Raw genomic sequence first — 20,849 nt, 5'->3', positions numbered from 1 at the left:
CTCGGGTAATACTGTATCAGCAGAAGCTATTGTTTATGTGAGTGATTTAAATTTGTGCAATCTACAAACGTCAGCACATTGGCAACATATCAGTGATGGCAGAGATTTATATTATTAACTGTCAAAGTTATCATTTTCATCAGGAGAGAGAAAAAAACAAAAGCTATGAGGCAAGTACGGTGAAATCCTCCTTCATTCTAAGTTGTTATACAAATTTATAGGAAAAGCTGACAAGAGAATCTCAAATACGCTCGAAAAACGTCCCCCAAATGTCCCTCGCACGGCTCCAGGATTGCTTTTAACCGTCATCAGACCTGTGTGATAACTGCTCTTCCATCTGTGCACCTGGCCACATGCCCACTTATTAGCTACATAATTTGGTTGTTTCATATTCCATGGAGTTGGGCTGCTTGGCACTGAAAGTCTGCAGCGCTGCCTGGATCCTGGCAACGTCTGTGGTGGACAGTTTGAGCCGGTGCCGCAGCAGGCAGGAGAAGAGGTCCAGAGGCTGAGCCCCGGGCGGTGAAAGCCTGTTGACCCGGTCCCGGATCTCTAGCAGCTGCAGCAGGGCCGAGTCCTGCGATCCCTGAGTGTATGGGTAGTCCAGCTGTAAAATCAAGTCCTGGATCGCTTCCGGGTCAAAGTGCATACTGTAGCCATACACCTGGATGCTGTTGATCTTCATGTAGCCTAGATTCCGCCCCGGTTCCAGGTACTCCAAAGGTTCATAATATACAGTTCCATTTCCGTTACTGGCAGGGCCCCTGATCCTGCTCCGTAGATAAAAGTGGACCGTCTCAAAAAATGTTTTCCACTTGTTGCCTAAAGTCAAAGTCCAGTTATAGCAGTCATAGGGAAGGTCTAATTTAGTCCTCTCCCAATCTGGGTAGTTGTTCTGTTCAATGGGCATGATCCAGCTCTCTGAATGACTCCCCCCAAACGGATTGATATAGACAGACAGCATGGGGTCTAGAGTGGTGTTCTTGGTAAGGCAGATCTGTAGAGACATCCCCAGGAGCATGTGGACATGGTTTGACTTATATTTATTACTTTTCAGTGTCAGGAGCATCCTCTTCCTCCATGACGGGTCAAACCAATTATTCAGCCTAACGTCATTGCTGACAAAGATCCCGTGGATGCTTATGCGGTTGTCACGTTTCTGCAAAAGGTAACGCAGCTCCATGTCCTGCAGGTCGGTTTCGAACCCAATGTAGTGGTCAGTGGAGTCCGGCACTTCGTTGCGGCACACACCCTGGCTCAGCATGTAGCCCTGGTTGCAAGTGGCGCAGCGGGAGCGGTTCTCATAGGAACAGGACGCACAGGCCGTGCCCTCCCCCACTGTGCAAGGGATCACGCCCTGGCAGGGGGGATGCTCGTAGGGGCAGGAGCAGGTCCTGGTCTCCTCCAGGTAGGAGCCGATGTGGTTGTTTTCACTGCAGTACATGATGGAGAGGATGTAGTTTGGCCAGTAGCTAAAGGGCCTGCAACAGAGACACAGCAGGTATAAATGTAAAGCATAACATTTTGAAAAATTCTGAAATAAACTAGTTTCTGGGTATTTTTTTTTACTGCGGGTTGGCTGCTATACAAAGTTCTGCACACATGGAAACATGTTATAGATGTTAAAATATTTCTAATTTCCCACACAGACATCACACATCGGCCAAATTTTTGTCATGTGACTGCCCTTGTTTGTTTGTCTGTTTTTGCTTATTGTACTCACATTGTCAAGTGCTTTGGGTCATAAGAAAGCTGCTCCACAAAGCTATTATTATGATTTTTATTAGGTGTGTTAATCATGGCTTCCTAGTTGCGTTCAGCACGTTGCTTTTTTTGTTTTTTTTTTTGTTTTTTTTTTTGGACATAATCGTGTTCGTGCAAATGGTTTATTTTTTTTTTCTTTATTTTTCAAGTTATAGAATAAAGGACCTTAGATTTGCTCATGTCTTTGTCAGAACTATGCATTTGAAATGAGCGATTTCAATAGATATGGACAAGATGTGCAGGTCAGTATAGATAGAACGGTGAGGGCGCGATGAAAAGCAACTGAAGGTCAAGGCAAATTGACACAAGCAGTTCTGAGGTACAGTGCATACTGTAATCATTGGGTTTCCAGGCTGCCCTTGTAAAACATGTTTTTTTCATTTATAATATCAAAAATCCATCTTTTTCTGTAAAACATTAAACATGTTTTTGAGAACACATGCTGCACACTGAGGCATAAATCTTTCAAATGAAATGTGATTTAGTGAGAGCAGCTGAACCTTTCCGTTTTATAAATCACAGTAACTACCAGTGATATCATGGGTTCAAACATCTTCGCTGTCTTGTTCCTGATCTAACAGTGTGGGAGAAGGAGATACGGCTGAAGGTCAGCGGTCCTCAGCAGCTCTGCTCTCGCTTCATATTCTCTTGGGGGTTGTGCCTGTGAAGCAAGGCCTGAGTTAAAGCTATCCACTGGAATCCCTGAGCAGTTTGATGAAATTCCTCCTGAACTGATATGCTCTCCGCATGTTTGGTTTCAGCCCAAAACACTACCCTTTAAAGAAGCTTCAACGGCTGCTCATAGTATATAGAATCTCTCATGATGAACAGCTTTTATTGCAAAATATGACTTTTTTTTTTACAAATTCCAAACACATATTATGTGTGCTGTGCCTTTAAAATGAGTTAAACCTCCAAAGATGATTTAAAAACCTTCATTTCTAAATCATGATTGGAGTCCAAGACTAAAAAACACAAACAAAAGCTGCAGAATGTTTGATTTATTCCAAGACACACACTGTAATGGTTAACCAAGATTCCTGAGATTGTGTGTGAATAAAGGTGCAGCTGGACACCATGACAAGAATATAATGTCATAAATCAGTCTTCTAGCCTTTGCTTTGCTCAGTCACATCTGTCACATTGCTGAATTCGCTTATATTCTCTACCCACATGATCTGTAATTGTAGTTCTCTGCAGCTGGATAACTAAATTAGGATAAACAATCATGCACGTATAAGTAATTTACATTCACAAACATGCATCCGAAAGAAAAAACAAGTAGCATATGTCCAAACACTTGTTTGACAAAATGATAGCAGTGCTCCACATTGTATGAATGTGTGTGTGTGTGTGTGTAAACAGAATTGTAGCTTTAATGAAGTCATTAAAACTTTTCTTCCATAAACGGTTTAGAGCATATTTCAGAATTTAAAGTTTAGTTTTTGGTGAAATGTTTCACATTCTACACAGATACTGCCGTTACTGACTTTTCAAAGAGTTGATGAAGTACAATAGAAAGGACCAAGCAAAGTTTCCAAAGGAGATAACAAAGCACTTGGCACTAACCAAAGCCATTAACTAATCTTTGCATATACAGGCGAGATGAGCTGCTGCTGGTTAGGTTTTAGCTTGGTTAGTTTGAGGAATACATGATAGTTTGGTTCCAACCAGACCTTTTCATAACATTTCCTTTCATCTGCAACAAACTTATTGACCCGTTTCCTGCTCCTCCTTCCTCCACTTGTCTCCTATCACCTGTCATCCTCATCTCTCAAATAGGCTTTATGGTATTTATCTCCTTAACTACCCTGGTGTAACTGTGCACACCAGTTATCATTTGAATGCTTTATGTATATAAATATTAACTGCATTATGAATATTCTATTTCTTCACTTGGAGCATTAATTGTGTGCCACTCACAGCTGATGTACTTTTAATCAGATTGTTCATTTTTACCCATGAGGCCCACATCACAGGCACATGCTGTACTCTACACGGGTTATTTCAATAAGCCTAAATATTTGACTACAGCTATTGTTTTTTTTTTTCCTGAGAAAAACACGCTGCAATCTCATTTCGCTCACTTTTATCTCATCACACACAACCTAATGAAATAGATTTTCTACTGAGCAATTTCATTTTCAGACATAGAGATATGAATTTGAAACAATAACAAATATATATATATATCAATTCTGCAGGTGTTAAGCAGTGCAGCACCCGTTCCTGTCTAAATAAATCTATAAAAACAACTGATAGAAAAAAAACACTGTGACAGATTGTGTTTTATATTTACCAGTATTAGGTTGTGTTCCCTCCACCATGTTGCACTCTATCACTCGCTCAGTGTGCATATGTTAAGCAGGAAACGATCATGATGGAAGGCTTGGAAGTTATTTTAGGTATTTGTCAGTTTTTTTCCCCCCTCAACGTCAGAGTGAGTGTAGTCAGCATGACGTGAATGAAAAATAGGAATGGAAGATCATTTTCTCCAATCGTCAAAATATGGTGACAATTTGTGAAAAGACGGAAAAGTGGATGTAATGTGTTAAAAAGTCTCACCAGGACCCAGCTTCGCATCAGTTAAAGAGTCAGTTGTGCATATCACACCTCCAGAGTGCACAGTGTGGGAGAGGAAGTTGTCACGCCACTATAAAGCGCATTGTGTCAGCAGGACATGTAAACTGTCATGGAGACGCAGTGTGCGGTGCGAGGCCAGAGAGAGAGAGAGAGAGAGAGAGAGAGGGAGGCTGCGCGTTCACTCTGCAATCTGTTCACTGTCTGTCAGTTCATTTCACACAGATCAATGACACGCAGCAACTTCCTCCTTCTGCTGCAGATTCAATTTTCACTAGTGAACAAAAACTTTTTCTTCTTCCCTCCCCTCTGTAGAAGATACACTTCATTTTTTTCCATTAAGAGCTGCAGTTATTTACTTGGCAGACCAAAAAAACAGCACATTACTTGTTTGTGAAACTCCATCATGGCTGTTCTGACACCTCTTGTATTTTTTTAAGAAAAAAAAAAAAAACATACTGTACTTATCTCCACAGACTGAGCTGGAAAGTTACAAAGGAAAGTCCAAAATGGATTCACAGCATACAATGCATGCAATATCTTTGTGTTTGCTTTGTCTTCATCTGACAAAGACCATGATGCTTCAGTACATGAATAATGGCTACAGATATGCTTGAATATTCCCTTTTATAAAAAGGGAAAAAAAAACAAATCCTCCATGAACTAGGTCATTACACTCGAGGCAATATGAAAAGCAGCAGCTGAACAGAGGAAATTTCTGTATTTTTTTTTTATATGACATTTATTTGTGGTCTGATTTTTGAAGGCGGAACTGATAACAGTATCTCTTATAATTAAAATATGCTCATTTAGCAGATTAATTTCAATTGAGAGCCGCTATCATAAAAGTCTTTGAACTACACTTTGAAATGAGGCAACAGACCTGTCTTAGAGAGCCAGGTTAACACAGCAGGATCCAAAATATCCACTTTACTTTCATCACCCCCCCCCCCCCCCCCCCCCCCCCCCCCCCCGTCTCACCGCTGCACTCAATCCTCTTTCAAAATTCAGCCCAGGGACCGTCCAGGTTTAATGCTGAGAAAGCATATTACATTTATTCAGCACACAAGGAGCGACACATAAAGGTGAGCCTTGTTTATGGACTCATATCAAGTCACTTATTATTTCGTCACTATTGTTTTAGTTTGTGAGTTTAAAAAGTAACACAGTGGGACGTTTCCTAAACTTCCTGCATTACAGCAGACATGCATGTGTTGTACCCATTGACAGTAAAAACTATGGACAGAGAGTCCATGATGTCACCCGTTTGTTTCTGAAGAGCCGCTTTGAGGCTCAGTAGGAGGCTCCGTGACGCTCCGACCGCCACCATGTTGGCGGCTTCACAGTCCGCCAAAACTCCAAATACAGACGCTTGGTTGTAGCACATACAGTCTACAACTACTGCTATAAATGAAGGGAGGAAGTATAAGACCTGGTGGGTTTGACATTTTTCATAAAAATGATGGCATTCACAGTAAAAACTGGCAAAACCATCAGTGGTCCTGGAATTTATTTTTTTTAATTATTTTTTTTACAAATTCACTAAAAATAAAGGATTTGCACTTGCAACAAAATCCTATTAAAACAAAAAAAACAAAAAAACAAAATCTGCACCCCTCAGTGAAACTAGACTGACCTGCTGAAACTCAGTGTTTGGATGGTCAGCAGGCTTTATACACTTAATAAGTCCAATGGAAAAGTGGACTCTGTAGCATGTGGAGTTCTTATTTTTTCTCAAGATTATATTCCTTTTTCTATGATTTACCACATTTTAACTGTTTTGTACTGCATGATTGACTCGTCACCCTCATTGTGCTGTTTCTATAGAGCTGCAGGATACTGCAGTGATAACAAACCCACAGTGCTAGTGCTTATGATTCGGAGGGTTAAATAGTCACAGTGAAAAAATGAATATGATGCTTCTACAGGAAACAGACATGTGAAATTAAATGAAAAATAACAGATTGCTGGTCCTATCTTGTGTTGGCTGCTGCAATAACATGACTTTGATCCATCTTTTTAATTTGCATCTGTCTCTCTCAGTGGCTGCACATGTAATCTCACTTCCCTCCGTCGCAGCGGTCAGTCCGCGATAATATATAAAGCGCTTCATATTTCCATTTTCTTCTAACATAAATTAGAAACCTAAACAAGAACGTCCAACTTTCCATTTAATGCCGCAGGAAGCAGAAAATTTGAACGTGCAGCGGCTCTAAGGTTAACAACACATATCACACTTTTACACTGTGTGAATAATAATATACTGTCTGAATGAACAGGGATTGTATTTCCTTATTTAACAGGCGGTTGAAGGAGGGGGTGACTGCACCTCCAACTAAAAAAAAAATCACATTGCAAAGGATGAGTATCTGAAATAGCTCCCGAAATAAACATGGCTGACATAATCACATTTCTTTTTCATAAGCTTGTCTTGCAGAGTATATGAAAAACCAAAAAAAGTCTTTTTTTTTTTATTGCATCACAGTCACAGAAAAATATCCCAAACTTTGCATATTCTTTTTAAAACACAGCAAACTTTAATTTCACAGGAGGCTGGCTTTGATTTCCTGAATGTTAGGAGAGCCAGGCCGGGAGTGCAGCCAAGTCATCAGGTGTGACGCTATATAGCTCACTTCTGCTGAATATCAAAGCGCTAATGTATTGTGCGTATTATTAGCATAATGCCTAGTTCAGGGATAACAAAGCGCCATGCACGAGGGCGGGCTGAGGAAAATAAACCAGCTCTGCTGTTGAGAAGGTGTGTGATGTGGCTGCGGGCTTTGCAATTTTTTGCTTATTTTCACACAATCGCACACACATGCACACACTACCACATCCGTGTCAACAGAAAGGTCAGCAAGAAATACTTATCAGATGCTCACCTCTCTCTCAGCATTATAATTTTCGGCTGAGTTTGACACCTCTTGCTGAGGGTGAAGAGCTTGTGGACGATGCGTCGCGCTTTGCTCAGAAGCTGCTGCGTGCTGGTCTCCAGCTGTTTGTAGCGTTGGTGGATAGTCGGCTCCATCTTCCAGAAATACTGGATAGCCGATGTGTTCAGGGCGTAGAAGGTGGGGAGCTTTCGAACGAAGTTCTGAAACTCGTCTAGAAGGAAGGAAGGCAGACATGCAAGGGCGGTGAGAGAGGAAGAGTTTTCTTCTTCTATACTTGGCTAAATTAGACAGACCAAAAGAGAGAATAACTTTGCAGAGACCATGAGGGCTGAATAGCTGCAGGGCAAACTGGAAGTGATATTGTTTGACATGTATGCTAATGAGAAGAGGCAGAGCTAAACACAGGGATGTTGTTTTTCCTTCGTTAATGAATAGCCAACAGTTTTCCCTCTTAGCCTGTGAACAAAAGGGGTAATATCTGTCAGAGTTCACTGCATGCACAGCAAACAGATTACACATCCAGGCCATTCAATAACAGTATCATCATAATCATGATTGGTTGTATGGAAAATCGAAGCATGCGCAAGACTGATTGGAAAATGACCGTAGCGCTGTTTGTAATTAGTTAACATTATCTTGATAATGAAATATCTGATTAGAAATGCAATTAAGTGTCAATGGCTTCCCCGGTGATTATGCAAGCTGTATTATATGTTCCTGTGAAATTAATACATTGATTAAACAGGTTATAATAAAATATTAAAGGGTATTAAGGGGGTGCCTTCCGTGGCCTACATTATAAATCTGGAGGAGGAGAGATATTACACGGTGCAGTTCTCTAGGTACCCATTGCCTTTTTGAAATATTCTTTTGTTCATTGTCAAAGGGAAAGTTAGCCACAAATTGAAATGGTTTGGTTGTTGTTTGATGTAATGCGTGGCAGATGTTTGGACTTGCTAATAATTACACAGAAGAAGAGAGAATTCTATTGAAAACCAACAGACTCCATTTAATTGTTTAACGAGGAACCATTTCATCCCTATCTGCACCATTGACATCCATTATACTGGAGCTATCTCTACAGCTCATCACTTCAAAACTCAGCTACTCTCACCAAAACAACATAGAAGCCAGATTGTTGATGAAGATTCTCAGTCATCCAGGTCATAATACGTAGAGAAGATTGAAGCAAGGCTTCTGGACTTAGTAGCGTTTTCTTGAAGACATTTCGCTGCTTATCCAAGCAGCTTCATCAGTTCTGTTTGGTGGGGAAACATGGTTTATATGTGGTAGCAGACCTCAGTGGGTGGGTCTGGGTGAAACACCCAAACAATAGCACTAAATGTTTCCATACTTACCTGTGATGGTCTGGCTGACTGTGTCGGGTGTGTCTAACGACTGGCTAACAACTATGAGACTACCGGAGGGGGACTGGTTGAAAGCCCATTGACAGCCAGATTCAATTCAGAGAACATATATGAGCCTTTGGATACAACTTGTAGCATTCATCCTGCTGTCAGTCTGTGTGTCTGCTCTGTTCTTGTCTGTTCTTGTCTTCTAAAGAAAGACACGGTATCTTTCTAGGTCAGACTACAATTATAAAGTGGGCTTTAGAAAAGACATAAAGTTACATCAAAGGTGATGGAAATTGTTCATATTCAGAACAAAACAGTCAAAAATAATTAAAAAATAATAAGTGAATAGATTTCATGATATAAATTATGTCATATTAGCTAGAAAGTAGCCTAATTATTTTGCCCTCCATTAGAAGCCATAAGATTTTTTCGATGTTTCCTTGCTAATAGGCTAATATACTAATGACCGTGCTGTCGATTATCCCGGGAAAAGGTGGAAACTGCTGCTCAACCAAGGCAGGCCATTATTTTATCACCAAGACAACAACAATAGCTCATCCCTGGAAACCTGCTCTCTAACCACCATTATTATCTTGTCAGCCACTGAACCCAGGAAAGCAACATGCACTTCCCTTTTTGTATGATTTTTTAAAAATAGACGATGCTGTGCAGGTTGTGGCGAAGCATGAGTGCAGGCTGACTCTGTGTGGGCATTATTAAAAACAACGCAGGGAGGCTGGAGGGTAATGATGTGTATCAATAAGGGGATAAGCTCTTAGATCAAAGGGTTACACTTAATAAACTATAAGTCTTACTTCTGTAGAGGGATCAATTTCAAGTACTTTCTCAAATTGAAATGTATTTTTGACTCTTGGTTGTATCTTTAATTCTGTTTTTTCCAAAAATGTTCAATATGCTGGACCAAACAGGCACGTACTGAGACGGTCATGTCTTATTTCACACTCAATGTGAGATCATTCAGAGCTTCCATTATTAATCTCTCTGCCACTTATGTTTGTTAATCTCTATTGGATCCAGTGTGCAATACAGTCCCATCCCAAAGGGTGACAGTTGTTTTTTTCTTTATTTATTGTAGCAGCAGTACCACTGCAGATCTCAGGGCACCTTGCTGCTTAAGTTATTGCCAACTGTGCGCTAATCAAGTTGCCCTCAGCGCAGGAGCATGTAGTCCAGTAATAACACTCTCAAACCAGCAAGGTGCATGGAAAACAGCTCAAAGGCAGAGCAGGGGGAAAAAAAAAATCAAAAAAAATCTGGATTGCCTGAGAGCCTGAGGATGCAGCTCAGTTTCAGTAATGATAGGGTGACACAGAGTTCTGGCAAAAGATAGAGTAAAATATGTCATACACAACACTGAGAGCATGCAACACTTGACATTATAAAGGTTAACTATCAGTGCAAGTCAGCTAAGTTACATCGTGCTGCTAACTGATTACAGTTTCTGGAGCACAGCAGCAGCAGCAGCTCCTGTCTGTACTGACGAGGCATCATTTGATTGACTCACCGCTGACCTGGTCGCATTACAGTAAACACTCACGCAGGCTAAGATGCCACAGAGACAGGTAGTGGTTTGAATGTCAGCTGGGTGTAGGATGTCAGATTTATTGATGCTCCGTGCTCGTTGTACAGACTCAGATCTTCCTTTGATTTTTCTCTGGCTGTATTATGGAAACATTGCAAATCAATAAGCAGCGCAGTTTTATGGGACATTGGATTTTTTCGCATCAGTGTGATGAAGTGCCTTCGTTTTCGAGCATTTAATTCAGCTGATTGTTGATGGATAAAATGCTTCTCCCAGAAATATTTTTAAAGGTGATTTTGCAGACATTTGGATGATAAAATGACGTGAGTTTTGAGGAGTTGATTCATCAGAGCAGCCAGGTCAGCACATTTTGTGATGATACTTTAACAAAGAGCTACTAAAGTAGCAATAATTGAAATCATTCTCATGAAGAGTAGGTTTTTGAGACCGGTTTGATAGACTTTCCAGTGTTGAGCTTAATCTATACTCTGCCTGGAGTTCCATATGTGCACAGTGGATAAGCGTCTTCAGGATTTTGTAGACACACACCTTCCTCTGTTTCTCAAAAGCAGAGGATTAGTCTTATATTGGTAATTGTGAGGCTGTCTTATTCCTGTCAAAATCTGGAATGTCTGAAATGTGTCTGCATGTAAAAGATTCCACTCAAATTAGACATTATTTCACCAAACAGTCTGTGGTTAGTTCTCTGTGAATCTTTCTTATTATTTTTTCAATTTTGTGCCAGATTTTTTCTTCATTTCTCGGCTTCTTGTCTGCTTAGGGCTGCATCTTTTGTGATAATTAATAACAGCAAGAGGCACAAAGGATGAGTATTCTTTCCAAAAATGATTTTTTTCAACCATCACATGAACAATTAAAGAGATGTTGATGTAATGACTATTTTGAAGTCTTTTATAATAATAAACAATATTAATATGAGGAATTTTGAATTAAATACCCTTGGCTTTGCCTTGCTTATCTTGTATGAAGTGATTTTTAATTGAGCATCACAGGTCACTGCGCAAATATGGTTAAATCTGGTCAATTCTGCTGCACATTTACTTCTCTTATATATTTTTTTTAAGAAAAAATCATATATACATTTGGGCTGCAACTGACCTCTCTTCAAAGTGACACAAATCCTCAGGGTCGCCCTTTAAGGATGCATTTTCTTACATGGACACAGAACTTCCTATTAAAGTCACAGACTAATCTAAATAATTCCAATACATGTTCTCAGTTGTTTTAGTTATTATACATGTAACATGGCGAGAAGCTGCTCTGTAAATTGCTCCTCTGTGTAGTGATGAATTCCCATTACATGGATTGGATGTAATTGCCTCTTCTTTTCATGGCCTGTCTGTCTTTGTTTTCTCTGCCCATCAGCTCCTCTAACAATGGGTTGTAATTTGCTGTCAGTGGGAGGGTCACTGCCACGGAATGAGCAGAAGGAAGCGGGGAAAAAAAAAAAAAAAAAAAAGCATACTGACCTGACTCCTCAAAGTCTTGGTTGGCCATGTTCCAGGAATCACGTATTTGCAGCAAACTGGCTTCCATAGCCCTGAGATCCACCTCGGGGCAATTACACTGCGGATAGTCTACAGCACACTGGCACCAGCAGTCATTGTCCCGGCACACAAACTGGCCCTCCTCATTACAGCCGATGTAGCTGAGAGCCGCCTGCACAAACCTGGCCCTCAGATACTCTGGCAGGATAGCCTGGAGGCCTGAGGCAAGGACAAAAACAGGGGCAAAAACATGGAAATGTCACATGGATGAACGAAGAAGGAGCTGTAAGCACTTTCAGTTGTGCAGGAAATGTGTTCAGAGGGCGGCTGTCTGCTAGATCTGTAAATCACTGAAGGCTGGCACTCATTTTCTCTGTTTTTTTTTTTTTTGCCTCGCTTGACATACGGCTTGGCGTCGCAACGCTATATACGCTGATATTCACTTAAAGTTTTATTTTTACTGCACAGTTCTGCTACTTCTGTTCTGAATCATTACTGCCTGGAATTCATTCAGAACTCTGGAAGCATGCATGGCAAAAAAAAAAAAAGGCAGCAAGAGAGTGATTGAAGCTAAATTCGTTCTGACACTCTCGTGCCGCAGTTATAAGCTTGCCAGAGAACAGACACTGTGACAATTCCATCAGAAATTGGGAGAGTTCAATTATGGATGGCCAACCTTGCAAATGAATCTTGTTTTCAGGGCTCTGAACCAAAACGGAGCTGACAGAGTCGAGGTTGTCATAGTTACTGCATCCGAGAGGGCCCGTCCTTGTTTCGGTCACCTAAAGGGAGGAAAAACAAAGGCGCATAACAATAATCCATACTGAGAAAGAAACCCACTAATGGCATTAAATATACAGACACACAACAGAGAGAAACATGGAGGAAAACAAAGAAGAGAGAGAGAGACAGAGAGCACTTCACTAAATGTCATGCAAAATAAGATTAACAGCCATCCCCTTTGCTATCTCCTCTTCTGAGAAACACAAAATAATATTACACATTATTTAGACTTCTCCGATGTGCAAATCATATTTGGGATAATGACTCTGTGAGTTAGCGAGCTGGAAATTGAGTTGTGATAAGGATCCCTGGTGTACAGCGTAATGAGTAAGTTGTGGTGTCATCTGTCAAATCATCTCTACATTGTGTTTACCCATTAAGATGGCAACTGACACTCATAACATGCTAAAACTCCATCGCATGCCAGCGTAAGCATGTCCTCTTCAATTATATATGCACCTTGAGGAATCGTGTTATTGCTCGGTGCAGGACAACACGGGCTGTAATTTCATGAGAGGGTTGAAAACACGCTGTGAACTGTGGAGCCATTCTAATCCACATTTAGACGATACCGTCATCACTTCTTTTATCATTTTAAAACTTTATCACATTTGATTAAGTTGGAGAATGTGTTAAACCTAGATACATTGAAAGATAACACCTGATGCTAACAGTAAGAAAAGGTACAGACTTCCTGGCTGTGTTTGAAATCACTCACACAATACTCCCCATATAGGGAGTTCAATGTAGGGTACCATATAGTGAAGTCATTGTGAAAGCATTTTTGGACATTTCGGACACTACCTCTATCATTTTCTGTCGCCGTTAATGACGTCATTGCTGCCGCAAATTAACCGAGCCGATCTCTGCTGGCTAAACAAACTACGTTGTTAGCAGTTATAATTTGTGCCATTATAGCTCAATAAATGTTTTATGGCAAAACATAAATAAAGCAAACACAACCGGTCATGCTACCTTCTTTAAATGATCATTATATTTATAAGACAGGTGACGTAACTTCCGTTCCAGTTCTTTTCGCCGGTCTGCACACTGCATGACGGTACATATCGCTAAAAGTAGTGACCATCGGATGGACACTACTTTTCCCAATATGGGGTCTCTAATTTGTCACTAAGAATTCGGACAGCACTATAAAGGAGGCACTATATAGATCTATATATAGTGATTAGGGAGTGATTTCGAACACATCAATGTCTTTGAAGCGAGTGGGTCAGAAGATCACTGATGCTAACTGTCCGAATTTATTTGAACCAAAGTTGCATTACCATTCTGTGTTGAGATATTCACACCACATATATTTATCATCACATTTAGACCCTGACAAATGTCTAACAAAGTTTAAAAAAAAAATAATAAAAATCCTTGCAATGCCAACATTTCTGCACGCCACTGGAGCAGATTAATTCGGGACTATTTCACAGGCACCCCTACAGAAATTCAAAGAGTTTGGTCATATAGAAAGTCCCTTGCTGCCTTTACACTATATGGACCTCCAGTTCTCTGATGAAGCATGTTGAAGGATGTTAAAGTCAAGCATTAGGTGGTTTTGCAGGAAGAAGAAGGGAGTTCTTCCATTTTAAACTTCTTTCAGCTTGTTTTTCACACATTTATTATCTAAATCCTCATTATATGCTGTAATGCAGCAACAATTAGTCAATAAATATATCAATTGGTCATTGGTCACCCAAATATATTGGGTGACCAATGACCAGCTGCAGGGCTAGTAGGCTAACAGTATTAAGATTTCTACCTCTTCAGCTAAAAACAGACCATCTAAAGCTGCACATGTCCATTTACTTTTGGTAACTGCACATTGTGGTGTTTTTCTGTTTTTTTTTTTTTTTTACATCAGTGTCACAACACAAAGCTCTCTCAAAGGTGGATACTGTGAGCTTACATGTTGCAACAAAAGTGATGTTTGGCAGCCTTTACTGGCACCTGTAGGGGATCTGAAACAGAGCTACTATGGGATTAGGTGTGATTGCCTTAGTCATTACCAATCAGGCCACCTTTATTTCCATCCTGTTGCAAGGAGTGCAGTTTGTTCAGTGGCAGTGTGGAGACTGAGAAAAGAAAGTGGGGCAAAAAAAAAACTTTACTCAGAGGAAATTGATATGGCTGTGTGGGCGTTAAGTCATCACGAGAGAATAGTAAATTATACCTTGAGTAGATGGTTTGAGAATATTAAATGGCAGCAGCTTGAGGGAAGTAAACACATTTGGTTAGTACAAGTTTTTCTTGTCCCGCGAGAACTCTTGTACAAATCAAGGATACAGTTCAGCGGCATGAAGTGAGGTGCCAAGCAACTTGGCAGAAATTGTTGGTTTGGCACAGACAGAGGGTCATTTAGTCTGCAGAGGATACCGTCGCCGTATTTATCCACCCACCATGATGGTTCCTTTTTATTTTATTTTTCTGTAAATAGCTACGTGGCTACATAATTAGCAATTAACTCTTCCCAGACAAAAAAATAAAAGGATGAGCCGTAGTGTTTGTTTTTTGTGTCCTACTCCTACAGAGCACCGGAAGCACCAGCTGGAGGCAGAGAGTGCGTTTGGTTTTACACACCTGTTCCAAGTCGGGTTAATTGACTCAGAACAAGTTCAAGCATGTAGGAGTGTTGGGAAAAAAAAAAAGAAGATACCTAACACACTTGGAGATAAGACTGCCATGGACACATTTTTCTCTGCTTTTTCCCAGTTCATTTGTGGCTGGCTACACACCAGAGGATTACAACAAATTGCTCCTTTTTTACTGTAATTTTTAATTTTTCCTTCCTATTGTAACAGAAAAAACAGAAATTAAGTACAAAATTGAGTGCACCCAATCTAAGCTAAAAGAAAACAAGGTTTGATGGAGAAGAGGATTCCTTGCACTACAAAGATTCAATTTTAAACCATTTTAAAAGCATAAAAAACAAACACTGGGATTGTTTTAACATATTATTTTGACAATATAATCCTCTCAACGCACACACTAGATGATTTGGCCAGACCGTCAGACCACACAGGTGTACAGGACGATGGACGTCGTCAGTTTAAAGCCACTTTTGGGTTTTCACTGTTTACATGTGATGTCAAGTCAAAGCTCACGATGTATGTGCTCACACTGTACGGTGCGATGGTCGGCTGCGACATCACTGCTCAGGTGATTACACCGAACTTGAAACTAAACATGTCTAACCTGGAACTGTTGCTGTTTTAAAGAAAAGGTCAGTCAGAGTCTGTGCTGCATGTTGCTGCCTCAGCTCATCAAATATAGCCTCCATCACTTCTGTCCGACACCGTGTGGGGGTGCCGCCATGTTTGTTATCATCTGAAACAATTTAGTGTAGGCGCAGTGGCGTCGAGCGTGTTCAGCAAACGCATGTGCAGTGGGGGAAAAACACAGACTTCAGGCCGCATCTGCTTAAACTGTGCGATACTCCCACGAGGGGCGACAAAAATATCAAACATGCCATCATCTGATCGCCGTTAGCCCCAGTACACTGCGTGATTAAAGGCAAAGCTGAAATTTGGCCCGAGCCAAAATCGGACCAAAAAACCCACAGTGTATGACCGGCTTTAGGCATTAGAAACTATGAGTTAAGGTTAAGGGTTAAAAAAACACAGGGTAAGGTATGTTGGTCTAAAACCTCACAGATTTAGAACATTTAAAACACAAACTGTCCATCACACATTAACACACAGATACATAGAGCTGGAAAATAAGCATCTTTTAAGGACTGAAGTGTCAACTTGATGTTACATTTTTTTGGTGAGGACAGGCTGTAAAATCCTCCTCTGTGCAGCCAACCGATAATAATAACCGGAGATAATTCTGTCATTGACACAATTTTCTTACTTTTTTTCCCCACTTCATTTTAGGGAAGTGAGAGTTTGTTTGAGGAAAGATGTGTACATCCAAACAGAGGCCTGTGGACAGTTAAGCAGCGAGCTGTGTGTGCAGGGATTGTCCAGATTTTCAGAAAGCCACTGTTTGTCTGAATAAACAGGCTGTGTATAATCACCAGCGTCCCTTTGTCTGGAGAGACAAAGTTTGCTCGGTAAACGACAGAGCTTTTCACCTCGGCTGCAACAGAAGCCCAAATCACTCTTAACCACAGCATGAAAAAATAAAAGCAGTTTTTTTGTAGCAGCTGTGGAATCTGTGTCCAATGCTAATGTAACATTTTGGAAACAAGAACTAAATGACAGCGAATTCAACAGAGTGTAGAAGATGAGATAATGTTTCTCGTGCAGCATCTGTTGCTACACCAACCTGTTTTTTTTTTTATTATTAATCCCCTCCTGTATGCCAGGAGGAAATGATTCTCGGGGACAAATGAAGCTTTTGAAGCTGTTCAGGCAGATAACTGATCCACGGCTCCACTCAAAGCTAGACACGTTTATTTCTATTAAGACTCACTCCTGGCTTAAAACGAATTCTATACTTACATTTAAACTAAATTAAAATGTTGTGATTCGACGTGTGGGCTGACTGAATACCATAACACAAAGAGAGCAGGGCTGTTTTACAGGGACTGATTTAATTTTCTAAGCCATTCTCTGCTGTCAAAAATTAATCACAGACTGATGCATTAAGGTATCCTGTAGACAAATGGTTTTAAAGCACCGTGCAAGCAGTGATTTGTTTTGCACAGTGAATAAAGTGACCATTTAGCTAAACGCAGCCTGTGTGGTCTCTTGAAATACAGTTTATTTAAAGGGGCTTGGGGTTTTGAAAACTTAGTTAAAATGGGTGTCTTGTAACCACATGATGTGTGTGTGTTTTTTTTTTGCCAAAATTTGTGAGGAAGCTCTGCTACAATTTGTAATAAGGTAACAAAAAAGACCAAAATAAACCTGAAAAGAGCGACAATTCTTCACAAGTGAGTCAAATACAGACACTTATAATTGACCTAAGTATGGACAGCTAACTATAGCCGACAAGAGACTGTGAAATGGAACCTTAAAGGTCAGAGTGGGTTTTTTTTTTTTTACACATTACACCTTGTGGTTCTCAGCAATAAGGTCAGGTCGTATAAAGGTGTGAATTACCTAAAAATGATTTGAGAAGCAAAAAAATCACATAGAGTAGAACTATGGTCTGTGACATCACCCGTAGGTTTGCTCCAATGTCACCATGGTGGCAGCATCTAAGTCCACCTAAAATCCAAATACAGGCAAAGATGTGGTGCAAGAGACAGGAGGGCAGGAAGCTCATGCTGTGGTCACCCCAATTATTATGCAAAATTTAATAAATAAATATAATTGAGGTTTATGAAAAGTCACCCCCAGCAGAGTTGTCTAAAAACAGTTTCTGTACCCGGCTGTAAACATGTTTATTTGTTCTGTAACAAAGGTTTTAACATGGAGATGTATTGGGATCGACTTGCTTTTGGAGCCAGTCCCCAGAGGCTGCAGGGGGGACTGCAGATTTCAACACTTCTGCATAGATTTAATCTTTCAGCTGGATTTCTGAGGCATCAACGCTATTTGGTTAGGTTTTTGAAAGGGTCGTATGGGGTTAAAATAGAAACAGGCTTGGCAAACAAGCTTTATCTGTACATTAGGATTTTGCATGCAGTTCCAATGCTAACACAGTTTCACTTCCATCTTGCCTTTGCGTCATATTATGACACCGCAGGTGCCCCTTTTTGCAGCAGTTGACATATGCATTGTAGCATCTTGGCCATTACGAGATTGCACAATGACCCTAGTAAAAGCCTATCCAGACCTAGCCAGTGTATACCTACTGTATGTTTTTTCTGACCCAGTATACAGTCTTTAAGTCTGTTTACAAGAAAAACTGGCAATAAAGTCACACACAGATTCAGACTGCCTTAGTTTGTCACAGAACCACAGGAGCACACAAAGCTGGAGAAATAACCAGTTGCCCTCAATTTCTGGTGAGGATAAACTTGTTAGTAACAACAACAGGGGAGTACTGAATCCCCTGATAAAGTCCAACAAAAACACAACTTTCGAGCCAAGCATTAAAACAAACAATGGAAACTCACACCTTTTGCCTCAGAAGATGCAAGAATATCCAACTCTCGGACACAACACTGGATCTGACATGCTGTAAAAAAACAGTGTAGAATCTGTTCTGCTTTGAGCTCATAGTTTGATTGTTCACAGTCTGAGCTCAATCATCCTTGACAAAGGCTTGATTTAGAGCATGCGTGTATCTGAGCTCCGCAGGCAGCGAAGACAAACTGCCAACCTAGAGGGGAATCCATCTCCCACGCTGTCACTTGCGAATTATTGCCAAACACCATGACGGTGTCTTCTTTTAATATTTTCCCAAAGGTCCAATAAAAGTAAGCACAACTCCTCACTAGATTAATGGCAGCAGCTGCAGTGTCCAGCCAGGAGGAAACAGAAGACTTTTGCTGCTCTGGGCTGAAAAGTTGTCTTTCTTTTGACATTTAGCTCTGACAACTACAAGGTCGATGAAGAACAGAGAGTCCTGAGGAGTAGAAGCTGGAAGCTCTGTATCTATGGGAACATCCAGTGTCTCCATCACTCTCCCTCTGAAGCTGGGGACACACTACATGGTTTTTCTGCCTGATTTTACCCAGGATTCCCTGTCGGACAAAGTCTGCACTAGTCTGCACCAGTCTGCACTAGTTGGGCACAGTTGTCATGTGTCGTCGGCACCAAAATCTGTTACTTTGTGAGGGGGTGAAAAGACGAATCTGCAAGTGTGTGAGGGGAACAGACCCGACCCGACCTCAGTCGTAGTCATTCAAACAAGTTGTTTTGGACAAATCTGGACACCAGCAGGTTGTGTGAACTGATCCCTGACCTAACTGCAAATTGTCAACAGCCAATGAAAAGACAGGGTGGGACATGTGGGATGTAGTGGCAGAAGATGACAGGAAGTAGCGGTCATATCAAAACAATGATTGACTCCTTTTCTTCTTTGTGTTTTTTTTTTCTGAGCAGACAGCAGCAGCAGCTAGCTGATTGTCATCAGTGTTTGTTTACTTCTTCTTGTTGGAGTTTTTTGAAGGTTAGCAAACAAACAAATTGCTGCATTACTGCCACCAGCTGGTATGTTTGTTTGTAATCTGTCGCTGTCGCCAGAATTTGCTGCATTCAGTTGGCTTTAGTTGGTTTGACAGATCATGTAGTCCGTGATCCCTCATCAGGTTCACTTGTTAAGTGTGTGCCCCCCCATCATCATAAAAAACCTGCTGAAGCCAGTCTGTTAGTGTGTATCCCTAGTCTTTTCAAAATCTGTTAAGACTGGGAAAGTTGTGTAGTGTGTCCCCCAGCCCAAGAGGGAAAAAGTGTGCAGCAGTTTTTCAATTTACAGTTACTGAAATATGGCTTTTTGAATACAAAGACATCATCAATTTACACCAGACAGGCAGAGAGAACTCAAAATGAGAGCAGCGGGAGGAAGAAGAACGGACTTTCATTCTTCTTTTTTTTTATTATTGATGCGTTAACACAATTAATTAAAATCCGAGCAGCCTCCGTAGGGACCCGCAGATTAATTTCTAACACAGACAGATGTCCAACTTAAAGGAGAAAATTGACCAAATGCAAATCTAAAGATGGCTTTTCTATGCATAGCAATGAGACCATCTGCAAAAAGAACCCAGTGGAGCAGAGCATGTGTGCACAGTCAGCCTTCTCCATTAGTAAGCGACCCCCAAAAAGAAAAAAGAATGAAAAATCTTTCTCTTCTTTTCTAAACTATGTTCACTATCCTTGTTTTGCTCTGCATTATATTTTTTTATTTTTATTTTTTTTGTTGCCGAAAGGGAGAAAACAGAAGTTATTCTAAAAATATGTAAATGACACAGATCAGCTGGTGGGGGAATTATTAATGTGCCATAATTGAGTACAAGATAATTGTGCTGACTGTGTTGGAATAACTAACAGCTGCATTTAATGGAACATTTAATTGCACTTAAAGGCTTTCCTAGGATAAGCAGTTTGCGATGCTTGCGCGCGCTGCGGACGTGACTTGTTTATCCTATCGTGATGAATTTCACTTTGCCCTCCAGGCCCGTCTTTTGATGTGTTCTCACTGTCTAAACACTCCTTTCGAATTTATTAGGCCTGAAAACATTCCTTGAATAAATATTTTTAAGAGTCTATAGGGATGACTAATGTGGTAAAAAAAAAATAACCCTGCAGTAAGAGGTGTTTTTCTTTTTTTTCCTTATCACAATATCTAAACTTGCGCTGTCAGAATTAGTAGTTAATTCCAGTCTTCTTAACTATTCTGGTTTAAGGTGAACACTATATCACTAAATGGCACTTTTTTCAAGAGGCATGTGAGGGTGGCTCCAAAAATGAATCAATCCCAGTAGGTAAAATGTCCAATTTATAGCCTGGTCTCTGTTGATAATTACCCCTTTCCTGACAACTGAATAGGGTTTTTATATGACTTAATGTTG

General features: G+C 40.5%; 1 protein-coding gene across 1 annotated transcript in view; it reads right to left on the bottom strand.

Moving 5' to 3' along the window:
- Window positions 1-271: 271 nt before the first annotated feature.
- Window positions 272-20,849, bottom strand: part of brinp3a.1 (bone morphogenetic protein/retinoic acid inducible neural-specific 3a, tandem duplicate 1) — a 48,969-nt gene continuing 28,391 nt past the window's right edge. The window contains exons 5-8 of the mRNA XM_028404021.1: window positions 12,321-12,426; window positions 11,627-11,863; window positions 7,227-7,449; window positions 272-1,481 (exon numbers count right to left, since the gene is read on the bottom strand). Of these exons, the coding sequence (XP_028259822.1) occupies window positions 365-1,481; window positions 7,227-7,449; window positions 11,627-11,863; window positions 12,321-12,426 (1,683 nt within the window). The 3' untranslated portion in view covers window positions 272-364. The remainder of the gene's footprint in view (window positions 1,482-7,226; window positions 7,450-11,626; window positions 11,864-12,320; window positions 12,427-20,849) is intronic.

The sequence above is a fragment of the Parambassis ranga genome, chromosome 4 (assembly GCF_900634625.1).
Source record: "Parambassis ranga chromosome 4, fParRan2.1, whole genome shotgun sequence".
Taxonomy (NCBI): domain Eukaryota; kingdom Metazoa; phylum Chordata; class Actinopteri; family Ambassidae; genus Parambassis; species Parambassis ranga.
The sequence above is the reverse complement of the archived record's forward strand: the minus strand, read 5'-3'. Positions and strand labels throughout refer to the sequence as shown.